This window comes from Heterodontus francisci, chromosome 29 (assembly GCF_036365525.1).
Source record: "Heterodontus francisci isolate sHetFra1 chromosome 29, sHetFra1.hap1, whole genome shotgun sequence".
NCBI lineage: Eukaryota > Metazoa > Chordata > Chondrichthyes > Heterodontiformes > Heterodontidae > Heterodontus > Heterodontus francisci.
In genome coordinates, this window is record NC_090399.1 from 14129410 (window position 1) to 14139546 (window position 10137).

General features: G+C 44.0%; 1 protein-coding gene across 1 annotated transcript; it reads left to right on the top strand.

Annotated features, from left to right (window-relative positions):
- Positions 1 to 390: 390 nt before the first annotated feature.
- Positions 391 to 6850, top strand: LOC137345946 (sperm acrosome membrane-associated protein 4-like). Its single transcript, XM_068009200.1, has 3 exons — positions 391 to 491; positions 1887 to 1997; positions 5653 to 6850. Exons 1-3 carry the CDS (start codon positions 440 to 442, stop codon positions 5850 to 5852), a joined length of 363 nt encoding a protein of 120 aa, XP_067865301.1. The 5' UTR covers positions 391 to 439; the 3' UTR covers positions 5853 to 6850.
- The last annotated feature ends 3287 nt before the right edge of the window (positions 6851 to 10137 follow it).

The following is a 10137-nucleotide window of genomic DNA, read 5'->3' on the forward strand; positions in this document are numbered from 1 at the left end:
TTATATTCAATTCCCCTCGCGATAAATGATAACATTCGACTTCTTATCAAATTGCAGAGGAGTGAGTTACTGATGTGTGGTATCATCCCTCTCAGAAATACCTGAAGGTGTCTTTGTGAATGCTGAATTATCATGAAATGCAATGAGTAGATTAAAGGGAACATTACCATGGGAACATGTAATTCACTGCAAATATTTTCTGAGTGCAAGTCAGCTGAGGGCAGATTGTGGCATTTGGATTATGCTTATGAATGTTGCCAGAAGTGGCTCAGTCGTGGCACTGAAAGGGTTAGGTTGCCTAGTTAACTCCTCCCTCAGCCTTTATAAAACCGCTCATTCAAGACTGTGGATTAAAAGCAACTGAAGGTTTGAGGTACTTGGGTCGGATAGTTCCCATTTTCTCTGCTTGCGTTTAAATCTCAGAGGGGAAAGTCAAAAGATGAAGTACCTTCTGCTTCTCGGATGTGCTCTGGTTCTCTGCGTCTCGCTGGGTAAGAAAACAGAACTATTTAGAAATGCTTCTCTGATCAATCATTATGTTTATTTTAACTTCGAATAACGTTAAGGGCTTTGTTTTTTTTAAAAATTAAAAATGAATGCACAGGTGCAAAAAATAATTTGACCTTTATCTCAATAGGGCTGGAATACAAACAGGGTGGAACTTATGTTACTGTTCTATAAAGCGCTGGTTAGACCCCATCTAGAGCAATACATTCCATTCTGGGCACCACACCTCAGGAAGGGTGTATTGGCCTTGGAGGGGGTGCAGCACGGATTCACCAGAATGATAGCAGGGCTAAAAGAGTGAAATTCTGAGGACAGGTTGCACAGGCGAGGCTTGTGTTCCCTCAAGTATGGAAGATTAAGGGGTGATCAAACCGAGGTGTTTAAAGGAGTTGATCAGGTAGATAGCCCCCACTATTTTCTCTGGTGGAGGGAGTCCAGAACAAGGGGGACGTGATCTCAAAATTGGCATTTGACCATTCAGGGGTGACATCTGGAAGCACATCTTCGCACTCGAGCAATAAAAAGGCTTTCCGCAAACATTTTAGTGGCAAGACAATGGTGAAGATGGGGCAGAGCTGCTAAGAGTTCAAAGAGGCAAGTTTGCATTGGAGTGCGAAAGAATGGCAGAGATAGGAAATAAGTACTTTGCCTCAGTTTTCATAGAGAGGTGGATATTGGAACTGTAGAATGAGCAGAAGTGGATGTAGAACAACTGATGAAGGTTACAGTACAAAGGGGTAAGGCAGACAAATCACAGGGACCTGAAAGCTACATTTGAGGATCCTGAGGTTCTCTTTATGCCCATTCTTGGCTGCGTTGCATCAATTGGTTCACAAATGCTTCCTTGGTGTTTCACTTTCACGACTATACCTGGAAGGCTCTCCCAATGTTGAGCACACTTTGCTGGTAATTTTGACATTGTGTATGGATTTGGTGAGATTATGTGATCGCCAACTTTCTTTATCGGCCCTTTTACAATATCCTCCCAAAGTCAACATTACCCCCTCTTTGTGAAGAATTCCTTGTGATCAGTCTTAAATTTACCTTTCACTCGCTTAAACCTGTCTTGTGTGTTGCTCCCACAATTTAAACTGAAGTCATTTTCCTGATTTACCTTTTCCATAACATTTACAGCAACAACTTGCAATTATATAGTGCCTTTTAATGTAGGAAGACATCCCAAGGTACTTCACAGGAGCATTGCCCAACAAAATTTGACACTGAGCCACATAAGGAGCAGCTTGGTCAGAGCTAGGTTTTAAGGAATGTTTTCGAAGAGCATGAGGTAGGAGGTGCAGCGGTTTAGGGAGGGGATTCCTGAGCTTAGGTCCTAGGCTACAAACCTTTTCTCACTTTTTTCCCTATTTCTCAATGTACAGGTGACTGTTTAATGTGCTATCATTGTGGACTATCATCCAGCAGATGCATTACTGGCGCCCGAAACTGTACTGGAGTTAATGAGACCTGTTTCTACCGAGTTGGGAAAGCTGGTAAGTAAGAATGATCTGTGATGCATACCTCTGGTAACCGTAGAGTCATTTACGGCACAGAAGGAGGCCACTCAGCCCATTGAGTCCTACCAGCTCTCCACTGAGCTGTCCAGTCAGTCCCATTCCCCCGCTCGATCCCCGTAGCCCTGCAAGTCATTTCACTCAAGTGGCCATCCAACTTCCTTTTGAAGTCATCGATTGTCTCCGCTTCCACCACCCTTGTGGGCAGCGAGTTCCAGGTCATTACCATGTTTTAGTGTTATCCAGGATGCTTTCATGATGAATTGTCCAGTTGGTGTTTCTGAAATTGGTAAGTTAGTCCTCAATTGTGTTCGAAATAGTCAGCAGAGGAACCTTACTTGAAAGCATCTACTTAACGTCATTACAAAAGCCAAAATATGTTCATTCCCAGGTAGCCACTTATCCATTAATCAAATGAGTCTAGAAATTATTGGGAGCAGCCGGGCTTGACTCATGGCCCATATGGCATTTCTCTGTTCTGCTATTTAAAAGTAGATACCAACCCATTTAAAATTTAAAGTGAATGGGTTAGTAGCGTGTTAAAGTGGGAATGCTGGCCAAATATTTCAAAAAGATAAGCAGCTGAAAGGAAAAGAAAATGCAGGGCTACAGGGAACGGGCGGGGCAGTGGGTCCAGCTAAATTGCTCTTGCAGAGGGCTGTAGCCATTCTATGATTTTAAAACCGGTCCATCCAGTATTAGCATTAAAGAATTAATAAATTCCTCCCACAAGCCAAAAGACTTGCAGGTTGATAGGTAAATTGGCCATTATAAATTGTCACTAGTATAGGTAGGTGGTAGGGAAATATAGGGACAGGTGGGGATGTTTGGTAGGAATATGGGATTAGTGTAGGATTAGTATAAATGGGTGGTTGATGTTCGGCACAGACTCGGTGGGCCGAAGGGCCTGTTTCAGTGCTGTATCTCTAATCTAATCTAATCTAAAAATAATGGGATTTCTGGCTGTGGATTGCAATAAATATTGGTAACATTTTGTTCTACTAGCAGTTGAACCATTTCATGTGAAACCCAGAACCAGTTTTGTTTCGCAGTTCCTTCAATCAATTTCAAATGTACGAGAAAGGGAAGCAAGACTTGCATTCTTATAGCGTCTTTCACATCCTCAGGGCATCTCAAAGCACTTTACAGCCAAAGAAGTACTTCTGAAGTATATTCACTGCTGTAATGTAGCAAACTTGGCAGCCAATTTGAGCACAGCAAGCTTCTGCAGACAAGCAATGAGATAGTGACGAGATAATCTGTTTTAAGTCTTGTTGAAATATCAAGTATTGGCCAGAACAGCGGGGAGATCTCCACTGCTCATCTTCGAAGTAGCGCCATGGGATCTTTTATATCTACCTGAAGAGCAGACGGACCCGCGATTTAACTTCGTAACCATAAAACTAATGATCTCAGCGCTGTGTTGGAGCCTAGAATTTGTGCTGCAGTCTGCAGATTTGGACTTGAACCTTCTGACCCAGAGTGGTACTCACTGAGCCATGGCTATAGACACATTTTCACATTCTATTTAAATAACCATGCTTAAATAAAAGTTTCAATATTTTTCATGATTTCTTGTACTTTTGTTTATTAATTATTTCTTTTTCCTGATTCGACTGGGTCTCCCTGGCTGCTCTGTTAATTGTGTCTCAATCGCCAAGACGAATGATGGATGTCTAGCTCCCTTTCACAAACGCCTACATTCCTTGATTGAAGAGTGTTTTTGCTGTGATGCATAAGCAAAGAAGTAACACTAAAGAAAAGCTTTAAAATTTCAAGGGGGCTAGTCTTTGTTTCCTGCAAGGAGCCATAAACCAAGTTTAGTCTTCAGGTGAAGTGGGTTTATAAAGGAATTGCATTTAGACAGCACTCTTCATGATTTCCCAAAGCGTTTGCAGCCGGCAAAGTGTTTTTTTTTTATTCACAGGGTGTGAGCATTGCTGGCGGGGCTAGCATTTATTCCTCATTCCTAATGCCTTTAAGGAAGTGGGTGGTGAGCTGCCTTCTTGAACCTCTGCCGTCTGTGTGGTTTATAGTTTTCTGTAGTGGCTTTAATACGATTCAGTGGCTTGTTAGGCCATTTCAGAGGGGAATTAAGAGTATCTGAATCTGCACTACCATCTACAGAGATAGGCTGGCCTTCCGAATGCTAAGCCAATGATGCTCAAAGCTCTAACTCTCTCAACCCTTCTACTGCCTCTGTGCTGTCCATATCTGGATATGCTGCAACCTCCTCCAGCTAAACATTGGGAAGACTAAGGCCATCATTTTTGTCTACTGCCACACACTCTCTACTCTCACCACCAACTCCACTCCCAAACACTGGGCCCACTTTCCCTTAGCTGTTCCCAATCTCTGCATCTTCTTCCACCTCCAGTTGAGCTTCTGAACCCATATCGTCCAATCACCAAGACCTCCGACATCCACCTCCATAACATTGCCCATCTCCACCCCTACCTTAGCCCATCTGCTATTGAAACCCTCATCCATGTCTTTGTCAATCCAATGACTATTTCAATAGTGCCCTGGCCAACTTCAGCTAATCCAAAAATCTCCTGTCTGTAGCAGGTATGGTACAAGCCACTCACTTGTATCAAACTGCTATAAAGAATAACAAGACAGCAACAGCTCAAGAAGAAAACTCACAATCACCTGTCAGGGCAGCAGCCTTGCCGGTGAAGCCCACATCTTGTGAATTAATATTTTTTAAAATTGCATCCCGCACAAAGTCCCATTCACCTAACACTGCTGTGCTTGCTGAGCTACATTGGCTCCCAGCCTGCAATGCCTTGCATGTAAAATTCTCATCCTCATGTTTAAATCTCATCCTGGCCTCACCCATTTGTAACCTCCTCCAGCCCTACAACCCTCCGAGATCTCTGCTTCCCTCTAATTCTGGCCTCTTGCGTATCCCCGATTTCCTTTGCCACACCATTGGCGGGCCATCTCTGCAACTGTCTGGTCCTAAGCTCTGGAATTCCCTCCCTAAACCTCTCCGTCTGTCTCCCTCTCTCTCCACTTTTAAGACCTGCCTCAAAACGACCTCGTGGATGAAATCTTTTGGTCATCTCTCCTAAGCTCTCCTCCTTTGTTTTAGGATTGGCTCTGCTCATACCTTTGTGAAGGGTCCTGGGAACATTCTTCTGCATTAAAAGTGCTATATCAATGCAAGTTGTTGTGTTTACAGGTTTTAATGGACATTAGGGGAATGAAGTGGGGCAAGTGGAGCATGTTACAGTCAGCTAAATATCTTAATTGTTTCACAGACTTAAGGTAAAAGAATCAGAGCAGAGATGGGGGAGGATTTGAAATTAATGTAGTGAGTTGAAATGATCTAGAATTCACTGCCTGAAAGGGTGTTGGAAGCAGATTCAAAAGGGAATTGGAAATATACCTGAAAAGGGGGGAAAACAATTGCAGAGCTACAGGGAAAGGGCAGGGTGAGTGTAACTAACTGGATAGCTCTTTCAAAGTGTCAGTACAGACATGATGGGATGAATGGCCTCCTTCTGTTTGAGATTCAATGATTCTGCCTATAGTTTGCTTTTCTGCTGGACCATTTATGCTGTGTTGAGACTGTTGTCAAGATTTTAAACCCAGTAATCATTTAACACTCTTCTTTATAATTTTACAGGTAGTGTAACTATTTACTCAGCAGGATGTATCCAACCTTCTGGGTGTAAGCAAAACTTTCAGCAAACTTTCGCAGGGATTTCCGTGTCTCTCACTACTAACTGCTGTAATCGTGACCTCTGCAATGGAAGCAGTCATGTTAAATCGTCTCTTCTGCTGAGCGTTGTGTTGGCCGCACTCTGGTTCATACGATTCCTCTGAAGTAGTTACAGCACTTTGGCACAGATGAATGCACTGTATAATTCTCTGGGGAGTATATGTGTTGTTGCGCAGGGAAGATAATGAAACTTACTAGTGATTAGAGGTGCACAATGATTTCCTAGTGATGTGCTAATGCTAGTTTAAAACATAAAATCTTTATAATGACAAAATCAGCCGCTCTCTGGTCCAGACCGGGGATCAACTCTTCTTTGATGGGGGAATATCTCTATGAATTCCAGGCAAATATTGTACAGCAGCACCAATACAACTATAGCAATCATTCCTCCTTTCAGTCTGCTTGTTTTCTGTTTCCTATTAATTAAGTCTGCTTCAGAGATGATTATTTTGCAATGTTAATACATGATACTGTAAATGCACACTTTTTTAACCTGAGCGAAGTGAAGTATTACTACAACTCTGACAGATTAGAAAGTAGACATTACTGCCAGCATCATCAGAGGATAGGAACCTGACCCAGCGTCTGCCATCATGGAGGCATTAATAGAGGGTGAAATCGGTCACCACCACTTGCACGAAATGAGTTTGCGGTGAATGGGTCACCTGATTTTCCACCCCGCCCAGGTTTTGCCAATTGTTGACGTCAATGAAATGGAAATTCAAGCAGGCGGTATAGGGAGTGTCCCATTCACGCTATTATTCAAGACCAACTCCACCCTTAATACATTAGCTGTTTAAACAAAGAGCTTAACCCACGCATTAAAATAGCAGCAACAGCAATGCCACATAACAACAGGTTGCATTTACATAGCACCTTTTAATGTAGTAAAACATCCCAAGGCACTTCACAGGAGCGTTCAATCAACACATTGATTTCCCCCGAACAGCTGGCCGCAGTAATCCTCACTGGAAGAGGCTGCAGAAAACCAGAAAATGCTGGAAACACTCAACAGGTCATGCAGTATCAGTGGAGAGAGGAACAGAGTACACATTTCCAGTTGATGAGATTTATCAGGTCTGCAAGCAGTTAGAGTTTTAACAGATTAGATGCAAGTGATGAAGCTGGGGAAAATGGGTGGGTGGGGGGGGGGGGGGGGGGTGGTGGGGGGAGGGGAGAAAAGAACAAAAGAAAAAGTCTGTAATAGTGTGGAGGGCAGCAGAAAGCGTAAATGACATAAGGATGGGTAGCATATTGTTTATGTTACAGGCTTCATAATCCAAAGGCCTAGGCTAATGATCTAGAGAGATCAGTTCAAATCTCACCATGGCAGTAGAGAAATTTAAGTTCAGTTAATCTAACTAAGTCTGGAGTAAAAAGCTAGTATCAGTAATACGAATCATGAAATTACCAGGTTGTCTTTTAAAAAAAGCCCCCAGCTAATTCACAAATGTCTTTGAAGGAAGGTAATCTGCCGTCCTTACCTGGTCAGTCCAAATGTGACTCCAGGTCCACAGCAATGTGGTTGACTCTTAACTGTCCTCTGAAATAGCCTAGCGAGCCACTCAGTTGCATCAAAAACCTGTATGAAAGACCGCAATCCACACAAACTGGAGGCTCAAGAAGGTGGCCAACTACTCGAGGGCAATTATGGATGGGCAATGAATACTGGCCTTGCCAGTGACACGCACATCCTATGAATGAACGATAAAAAAAAGGGCAGTAATGGGACAAGAAAAGAAATGAAAGGTGGGTCTGGAGGAGCTGTCTATGGTAACAGTCAAACCAATACCAGCATCTGCTGCCTGAGAACAGGGGAGCGAAATTGTTAAACTCAATGTAGAGTCCGAAAGGCTGTAAAGTGTCCAATCAAACAATGAGGAGCTGTTCCTCAAGCTTTTGTTTAATGTCATTTGAACAGTATCAGAAGCAGAGGTCAGAGTGGGAGTGGGACGGGAATTAAAGAAATGCACAATTGTTTCAATCAGGCAATGAGAATGTTAATACAAGTGAAGCTTAATATCTGTATAATTTCAATTGTTTCAATAAGACTTGTTCAGCCACCCTGTGCAGTTGAAGCTGACAGTATTATTCTGCTAAACTGTTGCCGTGTTGTAATAAATTACCGATGTGCTGGAAAATAAATTGTGTTTCCTTCATGGCTCTGAAGCAGTCTCTTTGGTCTACAGGCTTACTTTTTATTTTGCACTTTTTTTTTTTGCACCTTTTGCGATTCTGTTTCTGACAGATTATCAACAGTGCCAGTGTTTTTTTCAATTCTTTCATGGGATGTGGGCGTCACTGGCCAGGCCAGCATTTATTGCCCATGAGAAGGTGGTGGTGAGCTGCCTTCTTGAACCACTGCAGTCCATGTGGGGTAAGTACACCCACAGTGCTGTTAGGAAGGGAGTTCCAGGATTTTGACCGAGTGACAGTGAAGGAACGGTGATATAGTTCCAAGTCAGGATGGTGTGTGGCTTGGAGGGGAACTTGCAGGTGGTGGTGTTCCCATGCATCTGCCACCCTTGTCCTTCTATTTGGTAGTGGGTTTGGAAGGTGCTGTCGTAGGAGCCTTGGTGCATTGCTGCAGTGTATCTTGTAGATGGTACACACTGCTGCCACTGTGCGCCGGTGGTGGAGGGAGTGAATGTTTAAGTTGGTGGATGGTTTGCCGATCAAGAGTTCAGCTTTGTCCTGGATGGTGTCGAGCTTCTTGACTGTTGTTGGAGCTGCACCCATCCAGGCAAGTGGAGAGTATTCCATCACACTCCTGACTTGTGCCCACTAGATGGTGGAGAGGGTTTGGGGAGTCAGGAGATGAGTAACTCGCCACAGAATTCCCAGTTTCTGGCCTGCTGTTGTAGCCACAGTATTTATTTGGCTGGTCCAGTTCAGTTTCTGGTCAAAGGCAACTCCCAGGATGTTGACAGTGGAGGATGCAGTGATCGTAATGCCATTGAATGTCAAGGGGAGATGGTTAGATTCTCTCTTGTTGGAGATGATCATTACCTGGCACTTAAGTGGCAAGTAACATTCGTGACACACATCAGCTCAAGCCTGGATATTGTCCAGGTGTCGCTGCATATGTACACGGACTGCTTCAGTATCTGAGGAGCTACAAATGGTGCTGAACATTGTGCAATCATCTGTGAACATCCCCACTTCTGACCTTATGATGGAGGAAAGGTCATTAATGAAGCAGCTGAAGGCCTAGGACACTACCCGGAGGAACTCCTGCAGTGATGTCTTGCGATTGAGATGATTGGCCTCTAAATACCACAACAAACTTCCTTTGTGTTGGGTATGAACATACAAACATACGAATGCTCATATGAACATATGAATTAGAAACAGAAGTAGGCCATTTGGCCCCTTGAGCCTGCTCTGCCATGCAATAAAATCATGGCTGATCTGATTGTGTCTCGAATTCCACACTCCCATCTACCCCCGATAACCATTGATTCCCTTGCCTAACAAGAATCTATCTACCTCTGCCTTAAAATTATGCAATGACCAGCCTCCACCACCTTCTGAGGCAGAGAGTTCCAAAGTCGCACAACCCGCTGAGAGAAAAAATTTCTCCTCATCTCTGTCCTAAAAAGGCGATTCCTAATTTAAAAACAGTGGCCCCTAGTTCTGGACTCACTCACAAGAGGAAACAACCAGTGGAGAGTTTTCTACCTGATTCCCATTGACTCCAGTTTTGCTAGGGCTCCTTAATGCCATACTCAAATGCTGCCTTGATGTCAAGGGCAGTCACTCTCACCTCACCTCTTGAATTCAGCTCTTTTGTCCATGTTTGAACCAAGGCTGTAATGAGGTCAGGAGCTGAGAAGCCCTGGCGGAACCCAAACTGAGCGTTACTGAGCAGGGTATTGCTGTGTAAGTGCTGCTTGATAGCACTGTTGATGACATCTTCCATCACTTTGCTGATGATCGAGAGGAGGCTGATAAGGTGGTAACTGGCTGGATTGGATTTGTCCTGCTTTTTGTGTATAGGATATACCTGGGCAATGTTCCACATTGTCGACTCGGTGTAGTGTTGTAGGTGTACTGGAACAGCTTGGCTGGAGATGCGGCTAGTTCTGGAGCACAAGTCTTCAGCACAAAAGCTGGGAGTTGTCAGGACCCATAGCTTTTGCAGTATCCAGTGCCTTCAGTTGTTTCTTGCTATCACATGGGCTGGATTTTGTGCAGGAGGTGGGGCTTCTAGCGTCAGGCGGGGGGCACCCCGCCTCTGCATTTTTTCAGACCCCTGGAGTGATCCTCCAGTCTTTTGGGGTCAAAGTTTAAGGAGGCGCGATCCCCATCCCTGTAAAGACTTTATCAGGATGGGGATCCTGCCTCTAAGAGCTGCCAGTCAATCACAGGGCTGGCAACTCAACAGTA

What these genes read in the sequence shown, in the direction of transcription:
- LOC137345946 (XM_068009200.1), top strand. Translation starts at nt 440, where the DNA reads ATGAAGTACCTTCTGCTTCTCGGATGTGCTCTGGTTCTCTGCGTCTCG. An exon ending in GGTTCTCTGCGTCTCGCTGG is followed by an intron (nt 492 to 1,886) that starts GTAAGAAAACAG and finishes CTCAATGTACAG; the next exon opens with GTGACTGTTTAATGTGCTAT. An exon ending in CTACCGAGTTGGGAAAGCTG is followed by an intron (nt 1,998 to 5,652) that starts GTAAGTAAGAAT and finishes ATAATTTTACAG; the next exon opens with GTAGTGTAACTATTTACTCA.